Raw genomic sequence first — 25,396 nt, 5'->3', positions numbered from 1 at the left:
AAACTAGAACAGATCCTGTTCAACAAGTGAAATTAAGTAGCACAAGTTCTGAGTGCCTACTATGTGCCAAATATTAAATGATCTCATCAATTCTTACAATGCCTGCAAGGCAGCTATGATCTCCACTTCACTAATAATAAAACAGGTCAAGAGAGTTTAAGTGATTTGCCCCAGACTCACAGCTAGTAAATACCAAAGCTGGGATTTGAACCGGTAACTACAAACCCATGTACAGACTCTTTCCACTATAACACACAACAGTTCTGACCCATGGTACTGTAACCTCTGAAGACAAGCTACAGGCTAACCCAGGAGTCAGAGCACTACTGAAAATCAAAGAAGAGTGGAGAATAGAAAAACAATAGAGAAAGTAAGCAAAATTAAAAGTTGGCTCTTTAAAATGATCAAAATTGACAAACCTCTAGCTAGCTTGAAAAAAGAGATTCTAAATACTAAAAGCAGAAATGAAATGGGGACGTTACTATTGACCTTACAGAAATAAAAAGGATTCTAGAATACTATGAAATAAATAAATAAATAAATAAATAAATAAATAAATAAATACTATGAATATTCGTATGCCAACAAATAAGATAAACTAAATGGACAAAAACTAAAAACACATGAACTACCAAAACTGACTCAATACAAAATACAAAATATGAATACATACATAACAAGTAGAGGTTGAATCAGGAATAACCCTCCCAATAAAGAAAAGCCCAGACTGGATGGATTCTCTCTCTCCCTCTTTCTCTCTCTCAAAATAAATAAATAAAAATGGGGCACCTGGGTAGCTCAGTCAGTTAAGCCTCTGACTCTTGCTTTCGGCTCGGGTCATGATCTCGCGGTTAGTAGGTTCGAGTCCCGTGTCAGGCTTCGTGCTGATGGTGCAGAGCCTGCTTGGGATACTCTCCCCCTCTCTCTCTTCCCCTCCCTCACCCGCTCTCTGTCTGTCTCTCTCTCAAAATAAATGAATAAACTAGAAAGAAAGAAAGAAAGAAAGAAAGAAAGAAAGAAAGAAAGAAAGAAAGAAAGAAAGAAAGAAAAAAAAAAGGCATCCAGGTTGGAAAGAACAAGTGAAATTAGTGTGGTATGTTACATTGATTGACTTTTGTATGTTGAACCATCCTTGTATTCCTGAGAGAAATCCCACTTGGTCACGGTACAGTCCTTTTAATATGCTGCTTGATTTGCTTTGCTGGTATTCTGTTGAGGATATTTGCATGTGTATTCATAAGGGATTTTGACTGTAGTTTTGTTTTCTTGTGATGTCTTATTCTGGATTTGGTATCAGAGTAATGCTGGCCTCATATAATGAGTTCCCTCCTCTTCCTTGGAAGAGTTTGAGAAGGATTGGTGGTGTTGATTCTTTAAATGTTTGATAGAATTCACTAGCGAATCCATCTAGCAGAAGAATGTGGGAATTGTGTATCTGATAAGGGTCTAGTATCTAGAATGTTTAAGAACTCATAACTCAACAACAAAAAGTCGAGCAACCCAAATCAAAAATAGGCAAAGGCTTTGAATAGACGTTTCTCTAAAGAAGATATACAAATGGCCAAGAAGCACATGAAAAGATGCTCAATGTCATTAGTCATTAGGGATATACAAATCAAAACCTCAGTAAGATACCACTTCACCCCCACTAATACAGCTATCATCTAAAAAACAGAAAATAACAATTGTCAGTGAGGATGTGGAGAAAATGGAACCCTCCTACATCGCTGATGCAGAATTGTGTAGACACTATGGAATCTCCTTTGGCAGTTCTTTAAGAAGTGAAACATAGAATTACCGTAAGATCTAGCAATTCCATTCCTAGCTATAGACCCAGAAGAATTGAAAACAGGTGTCCAAACAAAAACTCATACATGAATCTTCAGAGCAGCACTGTTCACGATAGCCAAAAGGTGGAAACAACCACCAACTGATCCATCAACTGATGAATGGATAAACAAAATACGGCATTTCATGAAAAGGAATGAAGTACGGATACATGCTTCAACATGGATGAACCTTAAAAACACTATGCTAAGTGAAAAAAGCCAGACACAGAAGACTACATCCTGTCTGAGTGGATTTATACGAAATGTCCGGAACAGGCAAATCGCTAGAGACAGAAAGCAGATGAGCAGTTACTAGTTGCTGGGGTAAGGGGTAATAGGGAGTGACTGCTTAATGGATACAGGGTTTACTTCAGGATGATGAAAAATGTTCTGGAACTAGATCGTGGTGAGGGTTGTACAATAGTGTGACTGTACTAAACGCCACTGAATTGTACACTCTGAAATGGTTAGAAGGGTACGTTTCGTTTTGTATATTTTACCACAAAGAATAACAATAACGCACATACACATAATTCTGAAGACAAAATTCAAAGAAGAAAAGCAACTTAAAATGCAGAAAATTTAAGAAATTACAAATAATCCTTTCGGGCATAAAAAAAAAAAAAAATGCTACATTTTTCTTGTGACCGAGGCCCTTTTCCTACTTACATGTGATATCAACTTCTGCAAGACAAGGGTACAGGGGCCATGCCCAGCCCTGCCCTCTGTGGGGGGACGTCATACCTACCGCCAATGACTCGAATATTGTTGTCCTTTGTCAGAATAGCCTCAGCATGGAATACCAAAACTGGAATTCTCCTGCAGCCTCCGGTCCACATGATACACGGATGATCCCTACAGCCATAACAAAAGGTTTTCATTAACTGACAGCTCAAAGTCTGAATAAACCACTGACGCAGATCGCCGTGGTTTGCTGCTTAGCAACTTTCCCTCTGCCTGGAACAAGAACCCCAAATGCCCTATGGGAAACCATTCATCTCCCATTCTTAGCCATGTGCTCTATTTACGATTAACTCCCTCCCTGCTCCAGGGACGGGCTTCGATTGGCCTCAGCCATTCAGGGCCTTCACCCCTCAGTTCTAGTTACTGGATCGGGGATGAGCACATAAACCCACTGGAGCCAGTGAGTGTCAGAAGATATGTTGTGAGACCCTCTAGAAGAAAGCTGCTTCCTTTCTCTTCTAGAGCAGCTGCAGGAGAGATGGCTTCTTCCCCTTGACGGTGTAAGAGAATGAGGTCTCCAAGTACAACTGTCATTTTGTGTCCTTGAGGGAAGAGCCTGGAGCTGTCAGTAAAGGAGGAAGTCAGTGAAAACCTCATTCGAAGAACGAGGGACACGAAATCCTGAGAAGCAAACGTGCAGCTGCAGAATCAAGTCTTTCCCGAATATGGGTTAATAAATTCCCCTTATGGGGGATCGCGGGAAAAAAAATTTTTTTAATAAAAAAATAAATTCCCTTTATTATTTAAGACAATTTATGTTTTAATCCCCAGCATACATAAAGAATCCTAACTAATATACAGCATTCACAATAACTTATATACCCTTTTATACTCTACAGTCCCTTTTTAAGCCAATTTGATGACGCATCCTAAGATTCTGAGCCAGGCACCCAAAATTAATACAAGCGCTCCAATTAAAATCACGTATTTTAAAGCAAGCCTATACAAAATGGAGTAATATTTCTCTCCAGAAAAGGATCTCTGACTTTACTCTCTTCCTCTACCCTCAGGAAATCTCTGTTTAATCAATCTCAGACAGATGTACATTTACTCAAAGATTAGGAAAATCTTCAACCTCCTTTGTGCAAGGAGTTAGGAGGGAAAGAAATGACCGAGTCCCTACTATGTGCCAGGAATAAGAGCTTTCATATGCTATCTCACTTAATCCTCTTACCCACACTAGGAACTGGGGGGAAAAAAAGGGTGTCTCAGAGAGGGTAAGTGATTTGCTGAAGGCCACACAGGTGGTTAAGTAAGGGAAGACGTACCTGAACCCAAGTGTCTGCCTGGGCTCTTTCCCTGTTTCCATCTCCCTAATCACATTTCAGTGATGTTTCATATATGGAACAACTTAAACCTAACAGTTTGGGAACCTAAACTAATCAATTCCTTAAACAGAATAAGATCCATTTAGCCAAAATTTGGGCCGCTCTCAAAAACTTACATGACCACACCTCTTTAAGAAAGGTCACACTACAAATCTCAGAGCCAAGTCAGACCCTCCCAACCCATGTTTAAAAAAAATTTTTTTTAACGTTTATTTATTTTTGAGACAGAGAGAGACAGAGCATGAACGGAGGAGGGGCAGAGAGAGAGGGAGACACAGAATCGGAAGCAGGCTCCAGGCTCTGAGCCATCAGCCCAGAGCCCGATGCGGGGCTCGAACTCACGGACCGCGAGATCGTGACCTGAGCTGAAGTCGGACGCTTAACCGACTGCGCCACCCAGGCGCCCCCCAACCCATGTTTAAAAAGATGCCCATTTTGAATGCACAGGCTGCCAGGCAGACTTGAGACTTTGGATGAGCTGCCAAAGTGTTTTACCAAAAAAGCAAAGAACACCGTACCTAGTTCATTTCCTGTTTTCTAGAGATGAAATGTGGATGCTTACCGCTCCTACTTTTTCACTTGGGTGCCAGTGCCCATTTGTAAGAAAAGGTATTTATCAGGGGCACTTTTTAGCAAGAAGGATTTTTTTGTGGTTTGCTTGCTTTTTAATCTTAAACACCTGTAAAAGGTGGGCACGGGGCCAGATGATTCCTAGGATCCCTTCCAACTGTAATTTTTCTACTGTATTTCTAAGTCGGAGGATAGAGAAAAACTAGGCAGCCTAAACAGCAAAGTCTTAGACAGAAACTCTGGAAATGATGCAAAGTTCCTCGTGAATCTAGAACTAGCTACAAACTGGCACCACTCTGCCTTCCCGCTTATAAACAATGGATCACTGCTCCAGGTTAAAACGCGTAACAAGAGTCAGGAACTCAAGAAACACATACAAGGCTAAGAACAGCCAACGCCCTAACTATGCTATTTGTGGAAAACCAAATCCCTGATGGAGAAATCCTTCCACTCACAACCTATGACAAGATAAAAGAGGTGGCAGACACGTCATGAATTCAGCAGGTCAACGAAAACACACTTAAGGCAGACGCTATGTCGTCTTTAAAAGCATGCTCCCGCCAGGTGGTGCTAAAGGCAAAAGATTCAAAATGGTTAGGAAACTGAAAATCGGGACTTTAAATTTTCATTCACACCACAAAAAGGTCTACATTAAGAAAATATGCTCTTAGAGACATGAACGAACACAAGACTTGGATGATTACCGAAGCAGAAGGTTTGAAGGTTCACTTTACTGAAAGCTTAACAACGTCTTGGTTCTTAAAAAACAATTTCATGAGGCATATATATTATTTACTCCTGGGATCTGGCCTACATAATTCAAAGCTTCTATGCCTTATTCATACCAGTGCCCCTGCTGGAAATGCCTTCGTCATTTCTGTTCATTTAGCTCTACCCTTAAGGCCCAGTTCATCTCACCATCTCCATAAAGCCTTTCCCACCTCCTCCAGCCCACAGTGACGCCTTCTTTCTCGGAATTCCTATAGTACTCACTGTATAATCATCTGTCGATGATCTTTTTTTTTCCCCATGTGTATGCTCACGAACTGATATAAAGCTGGCTTTTATGATAGGAATTAAAATTATTTTTTTAGTGTCTTAAGAAACCTTGTATCTAATCCCTCCACATCTACAGATAAATCTAGCAAAATACAGAAAAAGAGCCCCTTTAAATTCACTATTTGAAATAATGCCATGCAAGATAAGGACTGCCTGGGCAGTTTCTAGCCCTGAAGTCCAGGACTGCCAGGCATGAACTCTTTAACACAGCCTTGGGATATGAGCAGATCGACGAGATGGCCATGGAGATACATCTTTGGATTAAATCAACGCCCTTAGATGATTTATGGCCTTATAACTTCCAAAACTTTAAAAATGAAAGCGTATCACTCCAAGTGTGAACAAGACTGGCTTAAGATTCCTAAAGTATAAAATGTCTGATAGATAAGACATGAGCCGCTGGAACATTAACAGTCAAAAGTCAACAGGAGTTTGAAAGGAAGAAGAGCAAAAAATCCATGAAATTGGATTGGGATGGGGAATGACACCTGTATTTTCACTACCTTCTACTAGAAACTTAACCTTTCTCAACTATGAAGGTGGGCAACCTAGCCCAGGGGTATGAGCGTCATCTGTGCCTTTGAGTCTGTCTGAAATTAGAGATTTTTTCTACCGTATCACACAGGGGTTGCAGATACCTAAAAATATCATTTACATTTATCACTTAGAGTAGTTATTAACCTTGCCACGAGATCACCTGTGGTCAGTCTTCCTCATCCGACATGAAGCGGGACAACAATTTGGTAGGTCCCACAAAGCAACCAGTCAGCTGCCAAATGGTGACACATCACAGTGGTGGTCCAGACAACCAAGATGCTTCCCAATATTCCCCACTTATAAATGCTAACAAAGACTACCCGACAGAGTGATGAGCTCGTGCAAACTGAGCAAAAACAGTCTTCACGCTGCGGTCTTTGGAAAATGGAATTGAACTTACCCACGTTTCAGAAGAATAATCTTGTTATTTAATGCATCAGTGAAAAAGCACATATCACTACACTGTGTCACAAGTTTGGGTTTTTTAATCTTAATAACTGCCTTCAATGTAATTGGTACTATTTTTAATGATATATATTTTAAGTACCTAAAAAATATCATTCTGATAAGGGATACATGGCATAGAAAAAAGTTAAGAACCCCTGATCCAAGGTGATCTAAAGCATAAAGTCTCCATTTATTCCTTCATTCAGTCACTCAGTCAACAAGTATTTACTGAGTACCTACTATAATATTAGGTTGAACCATCTGAAACTGTCAATATTTTACTGTTTTTGACCTATCAAAACAGCAATTTCACAGAGTTCAATCTAATACTCATCAGGCCCAACCCTTAAGCCCACTAATAAAAGAAATAGTCATGAAGTAAAAGACTGATCTTTGTGAGCATACACATGGGGAAAAAAAGGGTGCCTCAGTCAGTTGAGCGTCCGCTTCGGCTCAGGTCATGATCTCACGGTTTGTGGGTTCGAGCCCCGTATCCAGCTCTGTGCTAAGAGCTCAGAGCCTGGAGCCTGTTTCGGATTCTGTGTCTCCCTCTCTGCCCCTCCCCCACTCGCACTCTGTCTCATTCTGTCTCTCAAAAATAAATAAATGTAAAAACAAAATTTTTTTTATATGATCTTGAAATCAGAAAGACTGATGCTTGCAGCAAAAGTTAAATTTTGTGAAACAGGTAAGCAACAGCACACAGAAAGCAAAAAGTCACAAGAAGCTAAAGTGACTAGAGGGAATTATCCATTTAATTATCCTGAATAAGACTGACCCAAATATAATGTTAAATCTCTATTTTTTCTATGACCTAACAGTGATGAGAAGCCTCTCTCCAAAGCTTTATGAATGCTTCAGTAATTTTTTGTAGTCATATTAAATAATGTAACCTTCTACTTTATAGTAAGAAATCCACTTTAAATTCAATATTAAAGCCAGTACGAATAATGCCTTAACATTTGTATAGCACTTCATCATTTATAAAGTAGTTTCCTACATATCATTCTATTTGATTCTAATCATACCTCTACAAAATAGCCTGGGAGATATTATCCCCACTTTCCAGGTTACATAGCATACAAGTACCCAAGGAGACTCACAGAGAATCTTTAACTTCGAGTCGCACTCTCTCTTTGTCCTCTGTGCCAAATAATAATGTTAAAGGAGGCAAAACAGCAAAGTGCCTCAAAATCCTGGAAAACTAGGTCTGAATCTCAATCCATCACTTACTCCCCCTGAATCCCTGAAAAAGTTCTTTGATATTTGCATGGCTGAGCTTCATCAAGTGGGAATAATAACATGTTCAGATTAAATGAGATACATCAGTTAAAGCCCTTACCGTCATCTATGATAAATGATAAGCTGCACTTATCACCGTCGTTCATTATTATTATCATGAGAATCCAGCAGTCAAAAAACTTGACTCTTACCCAAAAGAACTCAGGAAAGCAGTGTGGTTCAATGGACACAGCACAGGTTACAGAATTCTAATGTACTGCCCCATAGTTACTCTGGTAAGTTACTTGACCTCTCTATATACTATCATTCTATGGTTGTAAAAGCTTTTGAGAAAATAATATAATCTATCTCACAGAGTTTGGAGGCCTACTTTGCTTTAATGTCTACAAATATCAAAATCTCCTATGTTACAAGCTCCAATCAAGAGTATACAAAGAGCAACATCTAGAGCCAATGTTCACTCCTGAGCCCAGAAACAAAGCCTTATCTCATTTCAGATAGCTAAGGGTAACCAACTAATAAAATCTTGAATTAGATTATCGTTAGAATAAGAGACTCTTAAATACAAAGGACAAACTGAGGGTTGATGGGGGGGTGGGGGGGAGAGAGGGGAAAATGGGCGATGGGCATTGAGGAGGGCACTTGTTGGGATGAGCACCGGGTGTTGTATGTAAGCGATGAACCATGAGAATCTACACCCAAAACCAAGAGCACACTGTCTCCTGTATGTTAGCCAATTTGACAATAAGTTATAAAAAAATAAAAACATTAAAAAAAGGAAAAAAAATCGTGGTCAGAAACTAAAACCAGAGTCAGGCTATACCGAAAGAAGGACTAGGTAAAAGAAGGTATAAGTAAAAGAGAATTCTTTTCCACCCTAAAGGCAAAGGGTCAAAAGCAAGCTTGCTCTTACTTACTCTTGGCTTACCACCTCCTCATCCTCTGAGGATGATGCTGTCTCCTCCAGGTCCCGGGCCATCACGACTGGCATTTCCTTTAGGGTTTGTCATGCAGTCAGCAGACGGGGGGCCTCAGAGACCTTTCCTTGCAGATTCACTGGATCAAACAATTTAGGTGGCACTGATTCCTGCAAGAAAGCCAAATGATCCGAAACACAACAGGGTTGTCTGTTTGTTGGTTATTGCTATTAATCTTCCAAGTCTAAAAAAACGAATATTTACCTAAATGGTGCCCAACCTCTGGAAGCTTACCTTCTCTCACAGTGCCCCACTAATGCCACAAAAATCAAAATTTTTTTCCAAACATACTGTCTGTCCTCTGTGCATTTAGAGAGCTGCTATTAAAAAATAATAATAAAATAAAATAAAATAAAGAGCTCTTATTAAGTTTGAGCTTCTCATTTTTCTTTTACATACTAAATCTAATAAGACTTAGCTCTTAGAAAAGTCTGAGATAGGTGGTCGATTGCCTAAAACATAGACTCCTTGCTTAGAAAAACCTGATCTGGGTTAAAAATAAAAACTCAAGATTTACGATCCTTGAAATTATTTCTTTAGACTCTATGACAAGCACACAGGTAAAATGCCCTCATGTTTCCACTAAAACAAACTCAACCACTAAACTAAAAGATTAATATATTCTCCTGAATCAAGGTCATAAATAGCTGGGAAAAAAAAAAAAAAAAAACACTGTCCTTTCAAACACTCAAAAATTATTCTCCCTTACTAAAAAATCACAAACTATGATCTGAATCTCGCAAAGGCATTAAAATAGGATATTTCTAACTTAAAATATGTTTTCATTGTAAAAAGTACGTTTGTTGGGTGTTTAGGGCTGAAATGGAAATTACAGATATAGAAAATGAAAATGTTTAAATGACCATAACCCTATCACTCAGAGATAATCATCTGATGTCGATCTTTGCAAATCTTATTTTTCTATGCATTCATATACACATATAAGATCGTAAACAGGACAAAAACCCGTGGATCCCGATAATGATCCCTACAGATCTTCAGCGGAATGGGCACGATCTAATAACTTCAAAGGCGTTCTTCGGGGGATTCCCAACGGGATTTCTCGATCTTTCCCAAAATGTTGGGAAGTCCTTTAAATTAAAACGAAACAAACAAGACCGCCAAGCGAGGAACGGATGCCAAACCTGTCGCAGGCTGCCAGCAGAGTGGAGAGAGACACGGAGATCGGAAGAAGATTAAGGACAACTCGCTCAAGAAGCGTCCTCGCCCTAAAGGGATCAGCCCCTCAGCCCCACCCCCGGCTCACCCCAATCCCAGGTAGGTCCTCAGATGCTCCCCACGGAAAGGACAGGGGCGACTCCGCCGCAGCGATTCAGCCCAGCGCGCCCGGAAGCCAACAGCTGCTCCCAGACTTCAAGAGGGAAGTGCAGCAGCTGGCGCCCGCCCAGACCCGGGAGCTCACCTCCCTCCGGTAGGGAAGCGCGCCGGCGCAGGCGTTTACCTGTCTCATCTTCCCATGGCTCGGAGCCGGCGGGCGGGGACCGCGCTCTGCGCCTACCACCCTCTCCTCCTTCCCCAGCCGGGCTCACGGCCGCCGCCGACGGCTGCTTCCCCCGTTACTACAACAACCAACAAGCAACCGCCCGCTGGGAGCCACTGCGCAGGCGCCCGCCACCCCGCGCTGAAAACGCTCGACTTCGGGCGCGAAGGAATTTCGTCACCGCGGCGCAGCGCGGGCGCAGAGCTTTGCCCTCAACAGAAGTCTTGAGTTGTTTTTTCCGCTCTTTTCCCCTCCACTCGTAAGAGGTTGACTCCAGCCGCGAAGTTCTTCCGCCACGCTCAAGAAGAGGGCTCACTGCGTGAGCAGCGGTACAGAGGGGCGGGGGTGGGGGGGAGGTGCCTTGAGAAGCGGCACCCGCTGATTGGCAGTAAAGGGGTTCACGCCCCATCTCCTGCTCGAGCAAAGCCGGAGCAGCCAATCAGAGCGAGGACTGACGGAAACGACCCAATCCTGGTGCCGGGCTGTGGGCGGGGGCGAGGACAAATGGCTCAGGTGGACTCCTCGCTGGAGCTGTTTTGGATCTTTGCTGCTGCTGCTCTTCCTGCTGCCGCCGCTGCTCAGCTGGGGGTCCGGTCACCAGGTAGGCGCAACATGGGGAGAAAAGAGAGGGAGGCATTTTTGTGCCATCTGATTGAGAGGATCCGGAGAGTCTGGAAAAATAGAGGTGGGGTGGAAGGAAGATCCCTGGGAGGCAACCTTCTGGGGGACAAGGGGTTCGAGAGACCTTGAGAAGGAGGATCTAGGACTATGAAGAGGAGGAAGGCATGGTAGGTTCGGGAAACCAATGAAGGAATGAGCAGGCACTATGAGCCTAGCCCAGGGCAAGGACCCTTCACTTTCTCATGTAATTCTCACAATAACCCTTGCGATAGGTATTTTTTAAGCTCCATTTTGCAGATTTCTCACCCAGGGTCACACAGGTGCTGAATGATCGGGGCAGGATAGGAACCTCTCTCTCTCTCCTGACTAGTTTTAACACCACACCTTTGCCGGGCCGGGCCAGGAGAAAATTTGAGAATAGATGCTGGATACTTTAGGAGGCCCTAAAGCTTTAGGGAATTTGGGGGAGAGCGATTGGTGGAGCAGTTCGGAAGAGTGCTGAGGTTCTGCACTCATCAGCTATCGTGGGGACTTCTAAGAGCTTCCGTGAGATGGGCAGAAGTTCTCTCAAAGATGGGGCCTTCCATCAGGCTTTTCTGACTCCTGGAGGTGAAATCGCGAGTCTCCTACTGAGGAATGGTGAGAAAATAAGGAGGCGGTGGGGGGTGGGGGGGAGGGTGATACCTTGAAAGATGAGGGAATCTTGGCCCATGCTGTGACACCTGTGATCTCCAGTAAAGCTCTATTCTCTCTGGACTTCAACTAGGTCCACTGTTGTGATCTACCATTCCCTGAGGGATTCGTGCTTCGTCCTCTAGAGCTTTTCTTTTTTCTTTTCTTTTTTCTTTTCAGTGCTTCACACTGTCAGGCCATTGCTGACTTTAATATCTATTTCAACTGTGTAGCTTAAGACACTGAAACTTCTGCCAGAGTGACAAAAAAAAGCCTGATAGTTTATCACCACTTCAGGCCCAAGAAGTTAACCTGACAAAAGATAAACCGTGGGGAAAGCAAAAAAGCAGCCAAAAACAAAACAAAACAAAACTACAGTGAAGATGAGAAGTAGTTCTATTACTAAATTCTTAACGGGAGTTTTATTTAAACCAAGTAGATTGAAATCATTGCTCCTCAAGGGTTCATTTTTTTTTTAAACAAAAAGCATACCATGTAAGTACTTTGTATACAACTTTGAGACAGAAGTGGATATAGTGTGTTTGTCTCCCTTAAAAATGGAAATTTCATTAAAAAAAAAAAAAAACTTCATCAAACTATTCTCAGGGAGGCAGTATTGCAGTGTGATTCCAACAGATCATGGTTTGTATCTCCACTCTGCCATATATTAGCTGTGGAACCAAGCAGATCCCTTAATGTCTCTGTGCCAGCCCTCATCTGTAAAATGGAAATAGGAATAGTGCCTACCCACCTTGTTTAAGGATTGATTAAATGAGACAATGTACGTTAGGTGTTTGGCAAAGTGCACGGCCTATCCAAGTGCCCAATAACTGTTAGCTGTTACTCTTTCTCTTACAACCCAACACCAACATTGCTGTTTCGTTCTCTGTGTAATTTTCCTGCTAGTTCTCAAGTCACGGCAGCTTATTTATTTTTAACTTTTATATCATTTAGCTTATGGAGCCTGATGTACCTGAGAACCAGAGTAGGAAAAAATCTGAGAGTGTAAATATTGCCCGTACTCCACAGGTTCCACGCTAATATATAAGGCTTGGAAGGATCTGTCATCAATAGCCCGGCAGGTAACCATTGGTAGATTTACAGTCACCTTTGAGCCACTTGCCTTAAAAAGAATGACATAAAAAAACTAGGCTAGGAGTAAAGATAGCAAAAGACTGATTCCAACCAAGAGAAAAGGCTAACATTGTGGAGAAGTTGCTTAGACAAAAATAAGTACTGTGTCACTTATTGCAAAGTATACTGTTGATTCACCACTATTAGTGTAACTAAATATTGAGACCAGTTTCTATAAGTCTTACTCAGAAGTCCATTTTATCACTGGGCATATGGGTGGCTCAGTTGGCTAAGCATCCGACTCTTGATTTCCACTCAGGTCATGATCTCACAGTGTGTGAGATCAAGCCCCAAGTTCATGAGATTCTCTCTCTCTCTCTCCCCCTCCCTCTCTAAATAAATAAACTTTAAAGAAAAAAGAGACCATTTTATTAATTTATAGTAAAATTTGTACACCTCCTTTTCATCCGTTCCCTTTTTCTCCCCCCCCCCCCCCCCACCTTTTTTCTTTTTTTTTTTTTGGCTAGGTTTACCATTTCCAGCCCCGGGCATTATTTAGCCTTTTTTACTCTAGGTAAAGGTTAGCACCCTTTGGTTTTGGGTGAAGTAACAATAATATGTCAAGATAACTGAGAGTAGATGAGCCTCAGAGACTTAGAAAGCAATTCACAAAGTGATTGCCCAGATAAACTTAGTACAGGTTAACTACACAAGTCAGAGAGCTCATGGTTGAAGTAGACTAATTGTCTCACGTTTTTTGCCTTTGTTTCCAAGGCAAAGAGCCCTCTCGGGTTGGCCGGAAGTTATGAGCCGTTTCTTGAACGTGTTACGAAGCTGGCTGGTGATGGTGTCCATCATAGCCATGGGAAACACGCTGCAGAGCTTCCGAGACCACACCTTTCTCTATGAAAAGCTCTACACCGGCAAGCCAGACCTCGGTAAGAAGTCAGAGAATTGCCTCCTTTGCGGGAGCTGCCTAAATTGTGGTTCCTAGGCCAGGCCGTCCATGAGAACCACCTAGGAAATTTAAAAACGAACAAACAGCACAGCTGCCCGTTTTCTTCTCCAAACTTATTTCCTGAAACTTTCGCCCCACCCCTGAATGGGACCCAAGGGTGTAGTTTTTCCTAGCTTTCCAGGTGATTCTAATGCTGGCTAACCTAACCTTTGGCAGCCAGTGGAACAATAGACTTTGTGGATAGCACTTGGCCCTCTTCCCCCCAAGCTTGTCTGAATACCTTTTCATTCATTTTATACTGCCCTATACGTTTTACAGGCAATACAAAAAGTATTACAAGGGCAAGTGAGGAAATGGAATTATTTGGTGACTCTGGGATTCCCCACTAGAAAGCTATAAAGAAGCTTTTCATATTATCTCAGCCCTCTTCAGAAACTAGGTTGTGCCCCAAATGGTTTATATTCTGTGTTGCAAATGGCAAGTTATAAAACCAAAGTCTTCCCAAACCGTGAAGAGCCCCTGAGATGATATCCGACATTCCTCTGAGCTGGTCTCCCAAAGTGAAGCTTAGAAGGCCTCTGGTGGCCTGTCCCAGCTTCCTGAGCCTCTCTGCTGAGACCGTTTTCACATTTCAGCTTGCGCTTCCTTGCACCGATGTGTGGGGTAGTGGTGTTTGAGCTGCAGGATCATATCACGCAGCTGACAATTCTGTGTCACATTTATAGCTAACCCAGATTTGGGCCCTGACCTAGCTCATTTTTCTGCAACATCTCCACATAAAGTGAATCTAAGTAGGCTAAGGCTCATTTTGAACAAAACTCAAGTACAATAGGAGTAAAGAACCTGGAAGAGTGGGTGGGACAGTTCACTTTTTCACCCTCAAACACTGCCTTCTGATGACTGTAGATGCACAGGATTGCAGAAATTACCTGGTCTGGTCCTTTTTTTTTTTTTTTTTTTTTTTTGAGAGAGAGAGAGAGAGAGAGAGCGAGCACGTACAAGTGGGGCAGAGGGAGAGGGAGGGAAAGAATCTTAAGCAGCTCCACACTCAGCACAGAGCCCGACGTGGGACCGTGAGATCATGACCTGAGCCAAAATCAAGAGTCAGACACTTAACCAACTGAGTCACCCAGGCACCCTTGGTCCGATCCTTTAAATTTAAAGTTGAGGGGCGCCTGAGTGGCTCAGTCAGTTGAGCGGCCGACTTCGGCTCAGGTCATGATCTCGCGGTCCATGGGTTCGGGCCCCGTGTCAGGCTCTGTGCTGACAGCTCAGAGCCTGGAGCCTGTTTCGGATTCTGTGTCTCCCTCTCTCTCTGACCCTCCCCCGTTCATGCTCTGTCTCTCTCTGTCTCAAAAATAAATAAACATTAAGCAACCGAAATTTGTAGAAAAAAAAAAAAATTTAAAGTTGAGAGAGAAAAGTCCAGGGGTCATGTGATTCACTCAAGGGCATATAGCTGTGCAAAAGAACTGTGGGTGGGTAGGTGGGTGTCTTATCTCCAGCCCAGAAGTAGAGACCGTCTTCCCCCCCCCCCCCTAATCTGGGGGCTGTCATGGTACTCTGCTGATAACCACAGTATTCTGGAGCATCCCATAGAATGTCACTTGGTGCCTAGTGTGGTTAGGGCTGGTGAGATACTCCACTTTTGTATCTCACTAACTAGAGATATTTCCTCAATCTTTTCATCAGAAAGGCTATCAAACTGGTTTATAAAAATCACAGCTTTCCAGGGCCGCCCACTAGATATTTGGCATTTGGAATTTTTTCCCACCTTACTACCACGTAAAGGCCTTCAGGGTTATGAAATTGGTATCACTGTCTGGTTTTCCAAAGGATGGAAAATCCTTAAAGCCCAAATAAACATTAATAGACCTTTCAGTTATCAGTCTTGTCCCTTACAATTTCTCTTGCTCAGTAGACCAGCAAAGGAAAACTTTCACTGTTGTGGCATTCCTGGCCACAGGATGCCTTAGATAAATGGCTGTACATTGCAGTCAACCCAGAGAGATATTTTTAGAAAATACTTCATGCCCAGGGCCTACCTTCAGAGAATATGATTTAATTGGTCTGGTTCCCAGGTCTTGGGAAATGGATAAAGCTTCTGTAGTTGACTCTAATAAACACCCAGGGTCAAGAACCACTGCTGTGGAGGACTATGATCAATACTTTCAGGACAAGATACTTAGTACAGCGGTATCAGAACAAAGCCACCAAGAGCAGGGTGGCCACAGCAAACACCAAACAAGCAGTGTTTTGTTCCAGTACAAAGTGCACAGGAAAGCAGCTCGGTTTGGCCTTTGTTCAAATAATACAGATCTGGATCCAAGAGAAGACTTCGGTCTCTTCAAAACCAGACTGAGCATCTAGATAAGCCCCCGGATTTCTGAGTCCTCTCCTGCCTCAGCCTTGAAAGCTTACACCGCCTAGACATCTTGTATTGACAGACCACTATGTGCAACATTCCCCCAAACGTGCGCTGACCCAGACTTGCTGGACTTCACCAGCACCTGAGTGGCTTCCAGGGCAGAGGCATAAACTTCTGCATTCAGGAGTTATTGCCTAAGTGGGCCTTTCGTTGGGTTTCTCCTCTTGAAATTCCCCCACCCAACTGTAGACCTGTGAAGAGGAGCTAAGCCGTTCTCATTCTGGAATTCCTTCCATTCCTTCTAGTTCCCATGTGTAGCACCAGAGCCTCCCCTCTGCCCAGCCAAAGAGAGTTCAGGCTTAGCAGCCTGCCTCCCATGAACCACCAGTGAGGTGAGAGGAGTTTGGAGGGAACCTCACCCCCCACCCTCTCAACACTCTTGCTTTTTCCTACTATACAGTGAATGGCCTCCAAGCTCGGACCTTTGGGATCTGGACCCTACTCTCATCAGTGATTCGCTGCCTCTGTGCCATCGACATCCACAACAAGACGTATGTAAGGGAAGAAAGAGCTTAAGCATCCCTTGTTAGAAATCAGGTGCCAGGCATATCCAGTGTGCCCCTCCCCTTGGAGACCTGCTAATGTTCATACATTAGCCTAAAACATGGATAATAAAACGTTAATGGGTTCTATTCTTTCCAAGCCAAAAAAACATAATAGGCCTAACAGGTCTTTGAAGTTTGAAAATTCTTTGGAAGTCGGTAGCAACTGGCTATTACCATTGACCCAGTGGCCTGCAGCACATCCCTCCACTCCTTTACTAAAGAATCAGCCTTTCTCTGCTCCAGAAGTAGAGTAGTGTGCTCTTTTTAGAGCAGCCACCCACATATACCTTATTCTCACATTCCTCAAGAAGTAGGAATGACCAAAAATCACAATCCATGCGAAAAGGAACCCACAAGTAAACTGCTGTGCGCCTACGCAGAGTCCATATGTGAGGGTGAAAGAGAACCCAGGACTCCTAACATTCTGCCTCTAGGGTCGTCACACTGCTGCGGACCATTTGCAGAGGGTCATAGCCTCCTGTCTACATAATGCTGTAACTGGTGCTGACCACTGGAGGGGGCTCGAGCTTCCTTTCCAACAGTCCTCCCCACAACCAAAGTGGAAAGTTTGCTCGGGTCAGTGGCTAAGGCCAACAAAATACCAACCTCACACTAAAATGTTTTTCTGTCATATCCAAGCTCTCAGCATTTGGGAAAAGAGGAGGTGATGATATTTACCGAACACCTCTGATTATGCCAGGAGCTTTTATCCACATGACCTTGATTAAGTCTCCTAGCAGCCCTGGGAAATATGGTTTTCATTCCTGATTTTGCAGATCTACATATTAGAGACCCAATTAATTTGAACTGAGGAAGGCCAACTCAAGTGGGATTTGAAGCAATGCTATTAACCCTGCGATCTCTCCCAACTTTTTAAATTTTTTTTTATTTTTATTTTTTAGAACTTGAAACTATAGTTTGACTTGTTCTAGATTGACATGTATTTTTGGAAGCAGTGTGGTTTAGTGGAAACAGCCTGGGGCCCAAGAATGAAAACAAGAAAATGGGCTCTTGTCTCAGTTCTCCTGGTAACTATTTTTGTAGCTGCAAGTTCATTATACGGTTGACCCTTGAACAACATGGGGATTAGGAATAGTGGCTCCCTATAGTTGAAAATCCACATATAACTTTTGGCGCCCCCCAGAACTTAACTACTAATGGCCTACTACTGACCAGAAGCCTTACTGATAAGAAAGTCGATTAATACATGTTTTGTACATTATCTGTGTTATATATTGTATTCTTACAATAAAATAAGCCAGAGAAAAGGTTCTTAAGAAAATCATAAGGAAGAAAAAATACAGTACTGTACTGTATTTATCTTTAAAAATCCACATGTAGGGGCACATGGGTCACTCGGTCAGTTAAGCATCCAACTCTTGATTTCAGCTCAGGTCAAGATCTCACAGTTCGTGAGATGAGCCCCCCTACTGGGCCCTGGGCTAACAGGGTAGAGCCTGCTTGGGATTCTGTCTCCCTGTCTCTGCCCTTCCCCTGCTTTCTCTCTCTGTCTCTCTCGAAATAAATATTTAAAAATCCACATATCACATAAAAGTGGACCCTTGCTGCTCAAACCCATTTTGTTCAAGGACCAGTTGTTCACTTTCTCGGCACCTTGGTCTCTTTACGTATAAGATGAAACCAGTATATCTGTTGTACCTCTCAAGGTGACTGGGAGGGAGTAAGAACTGACTAATTCCTTTAAAGACCTTTACGTGATAAAGAATTGCCAATAGGTATAAGAGGTGTATCTTTCATTTGCTGTGCTTTTGGAATGAGACTTACCTTATCATCACCCATTCCTTTCCCCTTCTTCCAACACAGGATAGCCACAAATGCCGACTTCTGTTTCTAGCCTTTTTTAGCCTGGGACGCTGGTCCATGTTCTTCTGATCTACACTGGGATTCTATTTCCTTCCTAACCAGAAATTCAAATTCAGCACCCAAACATACATATTTACTGACTGTATAAAAACATACACAGGAATGATAAAAATCAAATTTAACATATCAGTTCCTTCTGGGGAGGGAGGGAGGGGGGCTTGGGGAGGGGGTCCAGGTGGGATCCAGGGTCCCAGGGTCCAGGATACACAGAATGCTTTAACTGATTACCTGTAATATTTTGTTTCTTAGAAAAAGTATCTGAAGCAAAAATGTCAAAATATCCAGATTTGCTGGAGCAGGGTATTGGTTGCATACAGGTTAATTAGAATATTCTCTTATCAACAATGTTTTGTATGTTTAAGGTATTTCGTAATTTTAAAATTTTCATAGTTAAAAAAAGATATCTCCAATCCATGTGGTCAGTCGTCCTATAACCTCTTTTCCACCTCTTGGTCAAAACGGAGGAAAGAGTTCTCTTCCCATGAGATTATCACTGTGTCCTCCACCATTTTCCTAGGCTAAGATACTAAATAACCGGCCCATGTTGCAAGAGCGTCTAAAAGCCCCACAGAGGTCCTTGCTGCTCATGCCCCATTCAGGCCCTTCACTCTGTGGCATCCCTCATATATACCTGCCAGGTGGGCGTGGACTACAGAGCCAAGTGAGTAGAATATGTAAGCGTGATTGATCTGAAACTGTCTATACTGCTAGGATTGCCATAACCCAGACTCGCTTTGCTGTAGCTGGCTTCACCACCTTGCCACGACTCAGAGACCCACTCTGGATGCCTGAACCGCACTCTCGGTCTAGCAGTGGAAACCTTCCGTTTTGCCCTAGTAGAGGATAAATCGATGTGGCCGAGCAGATAGGTCTTTCTCTGGCCCAAGTCTCCTCTCCCTTTAGCCATAATCGCCTCCCTGGGTTGGCTTCTGTGTGTGTGGAGCCAGACCTCTACTCTTCCTCTGCGCCCCACAAGCATCGCCTCTGTTCTCATGTCTGTCTGCTCCCTTGTAGGCTGTACCACATCACACTCTGGACCTTCCTCCTCGCCCTGGGCCACTTCCTCTCTGAGCTGTTTGTCTTTGGGACCGCAGCTCCCACGATTGGCGTCCTGGCACCCCTGATGGTGGCAAGTAAGCATCCGAGCACCCCAGACCTCCCGCAGGAACTGCACCCTCGGGCTGGGGCAGAGGGCAGACACACAAGGGTGTAAGAAAGTGCCGTGCCTGTCTCAGCCACGAACCTTTTCTCTGTGTTGAAGGTTTCTCCATCCTGGGTATGCTAGTTGGGCTTCGGTACCTAGAAGTAGAACCAGTATCCAGACAGAAGAAGAGAAACTGAGGCCAACGTTACCAGCTCCAAGACTCCATCCTCCACCTTTGCTGTCCCCTACCTTTATCCTCCCTCCTCTTTTAGTTCTTCTTTTCTGCACCATCCTGAGCCCTCTGACCCCCTGCTAGCCTTTTACGTTTGGGGTTTTTCTTTAATAATGTTTACGATACCGTATAACTTTCATATGATGTGTACGAACAATTTAAAGAATCATTTTAAGGTGGATACCCCATACCTTCCCCCAGACCAAGAAATTGCCAGCACCTTCGAAACCCACTGTGTACCCTTCCTTCACCAGCAGCCTCTTCCAGGACCCTTTTCCAGCCTTCTGCTTTTTCCCTTTTATTTTCATCCCTTCATCTGACTTGCGTGGTGGGAACACGTGAACTGTGAAACTTACAGCTGCTGCCTTGCCCAGAGCAGCAGCCTCCAAGGGCTGCTTCGGGGTTGCCCTCCCAGGGCGGGCTCCTCTCTGCTGCTGGACCCGAGACTCTGAACCATCCGAGAAACGGGCAGTTCTTCTAAGAAGGGCTCCCCTGTGAGTGAGCATGGCTCATATCCTTGTGTCTACAAATGGATCGGGGTTGGAAGAGTCTGGGCTGTTTTTAGACCTTCTGGTCAGCTGTATTTGTGTAACGAATTTTGTAGTAAATAGAAAAACCCTGTGCTTGGATCAGTCCTTGTACTTTGACCTTCCCTAAGCCAGGAGCGCTCCTGCCCTCCTCTGAGCTGTAGCAGAGGAGAATCGCAGCATTTTGTGGATCAAATACACCATAATGAGTAGGACAGCTCAAGGACCCAGGCACACCTGGCTGCCGCTGGCGCGTCTGGTCACTTGTTCATTTCTCCTGAAGTCCAGTCTGCCTCTCCTTCCCCACCTTCAAGATTCTGTGTTCACAATTGAACGGTCAGGAGGACCCTTTCTTGTTTTCTTGCTAAGGAAGAAACAGTTTCTTGAGAAAGCAGAGTCAGAAAATAGCATGGAAGGAATAGCTGCCTAACCATGGAAAGGAGAGCTTGAAACCCCAATGATAATGGGCTGGAGCAGGTAGTTGCCCTCCAAACAGAATTCTGAGGGGCTCCTCACTGGCGGGGCCCACACGCAGTGTGTAGACTCAAGAACCCATTCATTACATCAACAAAGTATTTATTGAACATTTAACTCCAGGCCAGACACTTGAGAAAGAGAAATGATGTCCCAGGCAATGTCCCTGTTCCTGTGGCCCTTGCAGTGAAGTCAAGGTAATGGACAATCAATAAAGCAACACACAAAAACAACTTCAAACGCTAAGAACTCTAGAATACAAGGTTTTAGGGCGCTGGGTGGCTCAGTCGGTTAAGCGGCCGAGTTCAGCTCAGGTCATGATCTCACAGTTTGTGGGTTCGAGCCCCACATCGGGCTCTGTGCTGACAGCTCAGAGCCTGGAGCCTGCTTCCAATTCTGTGTTTTCTTCTCTCTCTCTCTGCCCCTCCCCAGCTCACACTCTGTCTCTGTCTCTCTCAAAAATAAAATAAAGGTTAAAAAAAAAATTTTAGAATACAAAGTTTTATGATCAAGAAGGTAGGGGGTGCACAGTTCAGATTATCAGGAAAGGACTCCCTGAGGGGATGGGATTTGAGCTGGGCCTTGAATGCCCAGGCATTAGATGTCTTCATATAGGAGGCAGACATTTAGGGCCGAGGGAACAGCATCTGGAAGGTATGAACCATCTTGTTGAAGGAGTAAAAACCAAGTAGAGAAGTTGGGAAGAGAAAGGTGAGCGGTCAGGGAGGCAGGGGACTTGCAAAGGCAGGATAGGAAGCTTAAAGTTAAATACTTTAAGCTTAATAAATACTTAAATGCACTGGGAATTCTCTATCAGTTAAGGCTTTTTAGGTGAAAAGAACAAAACTGTCTTAAACTAGCTTAAACAATAAAGATAACATTGGCTCACAAAATTGAAAAGTTCAGTGGATTATAGGCTTCAGGAATGGTTTGATCTGACTCCACTCTGCCCTCCTGTGTTGGTTTCATCCTCAGGCTGGCTTCCTTTATGGTGCCAAAAGCGGTTGCAGCAATACCAGGCCTCACATGCCAACACTACGTCTAGAAAAATAGTTCAGGGATACAGACTATCCCTCCCTCACCAACTACTGTTAAGGAGGTAGTAAAAGCAATGATTTTGCAGAGTTTGCATGTAAGTGTAGATCCACACGGAGCCCACCTAAGAAAGTGAATTGAAAACATGCATGAGTTGGATGCGGATCCTCTGAGCATACGTCATAGAAATGTGATTCCAGGTGAGCAAAGACAAGATCCCAAAGGATCCAAAGAGACGATTTAGAGTAGTTGGAAAATATTATGAATATTCTATTTCTTTAACCGCCAGTCTTGGCTCCCTTCCGAGATGATTTAAAGTAGAATCCGTAATGTCTCTCCAGCTAAGAACTGCTAACAGATAATGGTCCCAAAATGCCACAGACACGGTGCAATTTCCAGGAAAGAAATGCACAGAAGGCCAATAGCAGCATGTCCAGATCACAGTACGGGGTGAACGCACCTGGGAAGGGAGAAGTGGCAGTTGGCCGGACAGATCAGAAGAAAAGTGGCAGCACCACGGCAGATGCCGAAAGCGTGGACTCTGACCAGGGCAGGATGGTACAGTCCTAGAACAAATACTTCGGCCACGCTTTGAGACAGAGCCAGAAACCACAGTGGGCTCTGTATCAGCGGTTACCCCGAGTGGACCGTCTGCAAATATACACGGCACAGAAGGCGGTCAGGGTCACGTGCTGGGCGCCGAGTTGCCAGGCACCACGTAGGCCAACGTTCACTTTTACTGCCTTGTCTTTAAAAAGTAACCCACTGGGATGGTAACATCTGCGTAAACAGAGGACCCACCCCCGCAGAAGGCCACAGGAGCTGCTCCTCTAGCCCCAGCCCCTCCCGCACCGGAAATGGGCAAGACTCTCATTCTTGTGCCAAAAGGCACCTCCGCCCCCACCTGATGACAAGGCGGACCACTCGGAGAATCTTTTATTGCCTTAAAACATCTGGCATTACAAACCGAAAATACAAATTGTGTTCTTAAAATAAAGGAACGGATGGATCTGGTAAACATTCTGTTAAAGAGTTTGAAGGAGCTGAAGAGTAAGCACCTTTCTCCTCATCAAAAGTAAGACACGCTTTCTCTCCACTTCGCTTCCATCCCCAATCACTCCCCCCACCAGAAGTGTGAACTTCTTCTATTACCCAGAACGTACACACACACACACACACACACCTGGCTCCCCTCAGGCAGTGGCCCGGGCACCCCGGCACTGCTGCCAACCGACCCAGGCTGCTCCCGTTTGCCAAGGCCGGGGCAGTGGCCACAGCCAAACAGCACCATGGTCATGATCACAGCTGTTCACCACGCAGGAGAAATTGCTGAAATGTCTTATTTTCAGGGGACACCACCCAAGACCATGAGTAGAGCCAGACAGCAGGCTAGGCAGGAGAGGAAGTCACCTTGGGTTGGTTTAAAGGGACTCCCTTTAAACTCACAATATCTGATTTAAAAAAAGATTACTGCTGGAAGAGGGCAGGAAGAGGGGGTGGGTGTTAGAATACTGTCCCCTCCGGAGGCAGGTGCACTTAATTGAAGCAGACTCACTTCCCATTTCAAGGGTCAGCTTTCCTCCTGCCCCTTTCCTCTCATCTCGCAGAAGCAGCTGTGGATTTCTCAGCGTGGGATGAATCAAGGTTAGCTCTCAGTAAAGGTTACAGGAAGTTGGCTGGGATTTCCCTCCCTTCAGAGAAAGCAAGTGCGGAGGCTGACGGAGTTTCTCAAGGTAGTGTCCACATGAAGGCATCAGAGGTGACTGTGACCCACACGGAAGTCCCTGGGCAGAGACTCTGTAGAAAAGAACTTAGTCCCAAATCAAGCTACCACGGTCCCCAACTGCCTTCACAGGTGCCCTCACACACACCTAGGCAGCTCACTCTCCCAAATGGGTTTCTCCTTCATGGCCACAGCAAAATTTCTGTCAAGTTTATTGATGTTTGGTTTGATCAGCTCTTAGGAAAGGGTTTGGAAGCAGACCCCAACCTCAGGCCAGGAGAAACGAGGCCGAGTCCTGACGGCTTCGTTCTGATGCAGTTTTTTTCTGATGGTGCTTTTTCCCACAGAACGTCAGCAGCCGGGCCGGTGACCCCCAAATTCCCCTCATCCGGAGCAGCTGCCTCTCCTTAGGACTGGGCTTCTAAGGGTCTTAAGACACTAGAAAAAGTTAGTATCCTGAATAAGCTTCCTTTCCGCGATAATTTCGCAGGCTCTCTCTTTGCAGGATGGAGGGGAAGGGGGAAGACAGGGCAGCACCGTTCTCCACCAGCCTCTCCCAACACCAGCTCCCATAACCCACGAGGGGGAGGGGGCGGGAATGGAGTGTGCGTTTGGTGAAAGGTGCCATCGTCCCCAACCAGACCATGCAACCTCTTGAATGGGTTCCAGGAGGCAGAGGCACCGCCATCCAAGCCACAGATATATCAGCCAGTTCCCTCCAAAAGCTGCTCCGGTGAAGACCTGTGTGCTGGCAGTGAATGCTGACCGAAGGCGGGGGGGGGGGGGGGGGGGGCGTCGGTGTTCCCTGAGTCGCCACCACCTTCTTCTCTCAGAAGTGCTCCTCAGACACAATGGTGGGTACTTTGTTGGCATTGCTCTCCTCCTCCTCCTCCCCCTCCTCCTGGAGTTTCTGCAAGGCAAAACAAGCAGGCAACCCTGTGGGTGAAGAGGGGCAAGACTCCACCTGGGCCGGAACGACTGCCTGTTAGTGACCATAATCAGTGGCAAAGTGGGAAAACCAAGAGCCAGAGGCCCCTCGGCGGCCCCAAGAGTAAACAAAGGGAAGAAAAGCAACCAGTCCTTGCCAGCGTGCCCTTTAAACACACACACCATCACAGCATCCTCAAAGAAAAAAGCCAAGAAAGCCATCTCTCTCTGATGCCACAGCGACCACAAACCATCCTGGTCCAAGTGCCATTCCAGGCTCCCTCTCAGGAATGAAATAGCAGAGCCTGCTCTCCCTCCCCATTCTGACAGCCTAAAACTCATCTGGACTGGCCACCAAGGAGCTATCCAAAGTGCCGGGTCTGCAACTCCCACGGAATTTCTGACTACCTTCCTTTGGAGGCAGCCCCCAGGACGAGGAGTATTAGGATAATGTGCAGGGAATGGATGCATCGAAGAGAATCTGTATAAAGGCAGGATGCATATAAACTCACTGGCTAAAAATATCTCTATACCCTTTATGCCTAGAGAAGAAGACTTGGGGTCAGTGCGGCTTTGACTTTCTCGGGGAAAGGATGTGAGGTGGAGTTGGAACTACGTATGGCCTGGAAGTCATCCTGTGGGGTCCCTAAGTCCATGCGGTGCCTTGCTTCTTACCTCGAGTGTGCATCCAGTTCGTGAGAAGACCTTGGCACAGGCCCAGCTAGAGTCCAGTGCCAACTGGACAAATGGTGCTTCTCCCCCAGGGACTGTCTTGAGGCTAACGTACATCAACAGCTGTAGAAACCCAACCTCCCCATTCTCACTTGCTAATTTTTTGGCCCCAGGTCAACCTCAGCCATGAGTAGCCTTCGTTCAGGCAACCAGCAGCCTGCTTAAGTCAACCAGGCAGCCTCTCTC

General features: G+C 44.7%; 3 protein-coding genes across 22 annotated transcripts in view; 1 reads left to right on the top strand and 2 right to left on the bottom strand.

Annotated features, from left to right (window-relative positions):
• Window positions 1-10,344, bottom strand: part of TTLL5 (tubulin tyrosine ligase like 5) — a 286,873-nt gene extending 276,529 nt beyond the window's left edge. For 11 of the 16 annotated variants that reach the window (XR_007153248.1, XR_007153249.1, XM_047863915.1 and 8 more), the window contains exons 1-3: window positions 10,196-10,343; window positions 8,674-8,843; window positions 2,578-2,684 (exon numbers count right to left, since the gene is read on the bottom strand). Coding sequence is in view for 14 of the 16 variants with exons in the window: in XM_047863915.1 (XP_047719871.1) it covers window positions 2,578-2,684; window positions 8,674-8,747 (181 nt within the window). In the remaining 2 variants the exon portion in view is untranslated. Of the gene's footprint in view, window positions 1-2,577; window positions 2,685-8,673; window positions 8,844-10,000; window positions 10,101-10,195 lie in introns of those variants that run through there. The other 5 variants (XM_047863906.1, XM_047863908.1, XM_047863911.1 and 2 more) reach the window with 2 other exon arrangements.
• A 199-nt stretch (window positions 10,345-10,543) lies between these two features.
• Window positions 10,544-24,372, top strand: ERG28 (ergosterol biosynthesis 28 homolog). Of its 4 annotated transcripts, none has more exons than XR_007153252.1 (6): window positions 10,544-10,835; window positions 13,376-13,539; window positions 16,388-16,482; window positions 18,934-19,077; window positions 19,431-19,549; window positions 21,769-21,904. XR_007153252.1 is itself a non-coding variant. In XM_047863925.1 (5 exons), the coding sequence occupies exons 2-5, from the start codon at window positions 13,407-13,409 to the stop codon at window positions 21,894-21,896; spliced, it is 471 nt and encodes a 156-aa protein (XP_047719881.1). In that variant the 5' UTR covers window positions 10,544-10,835; window positions 13,376-13,406; the 3' UTR covers window positions 21,897-24,372. The 4 variants fall into 4 exon arrangements, 2 of the variants coding, with proteins under 2 accessions (XP_047719881.1, XP_047719882.1); XR_007153251.1 differs by lacking the exon at window positions 21,769-21,904 and adding an exon at window positions 19,678-20,890; XM_047863925.1 differs by lacking the exon at window positions 18,934-19,077 and having other exon boundaries at window positions 16,388-16,478; window positions 21,769-24,372.
• FLVCR2 (FLVCR heme transporter 2) overlaps window positions 24,330-25,396 on the bottom strand; it is a 54,932-nt gene continuing 53,865 nt past the window's right edge. Inside the window, exon 10 of one of the 2 annotated variants that reach the window (XM_047863921.1) lies at window positions 24,330-24,461. In XM_047863921.1, coding sequence (XP_047719877.1) covers window positions 24,381-24,461 — 81 coding nt within the window. In that variant the 3' untranslated portion in view covers window positions 24,330-24,380. The remainder of the gene's footprint in view (window positions 24,462-25,396) is intronic. The other variant, XR_007153250.1, reaches the window with a different exon arrangement.

The sequence above is a fragment of the Prionailurus viverrinus genome, chromosome B3, assembly GCF_022837055.1.
Source record: "Prionailurus viverrinus isolate Anna chromosome B3, UM_Priviv_1.0, whole genome shotgun sequence".
In the NCBI taxonomy this organism is placed as follows: Eukaryota; Metazoa; Chordata; class Mammalia; order Carnivora; family Felidae; genus Prionailurus; species Prionailurus viverrinus.
The sequence above is the reverse complement of the archived record's forward strand: the minus strand, read 5'-3'. Positions and strand labels throughout refer to the sequence as shown.

Bases quoted from the DNA above. Each gene is read 5' to 3' on its own strand.
- ERG28 (XM_047863925.1), top strand. From the start codon at position 13,407: ATGAGCCGTTTCTTGAACGTGTTACGAAGCTGGCTGGTGATGGTGTCC. The intron at 13,540-16,387 runs GTAAGAAGTCAG...CCTACTATACAG, and splicing joins CACCGGCAAGCCAGACCTCG to TGAATGGCCTCCAAGCTCGG. The intron at 16,479-19,430 runs GTATGTAAGGGA...GCTCCCTTGTAG, and splicing joins ATCGACATCCACAACAAGAC to GCTGTACCACATCACACTCT.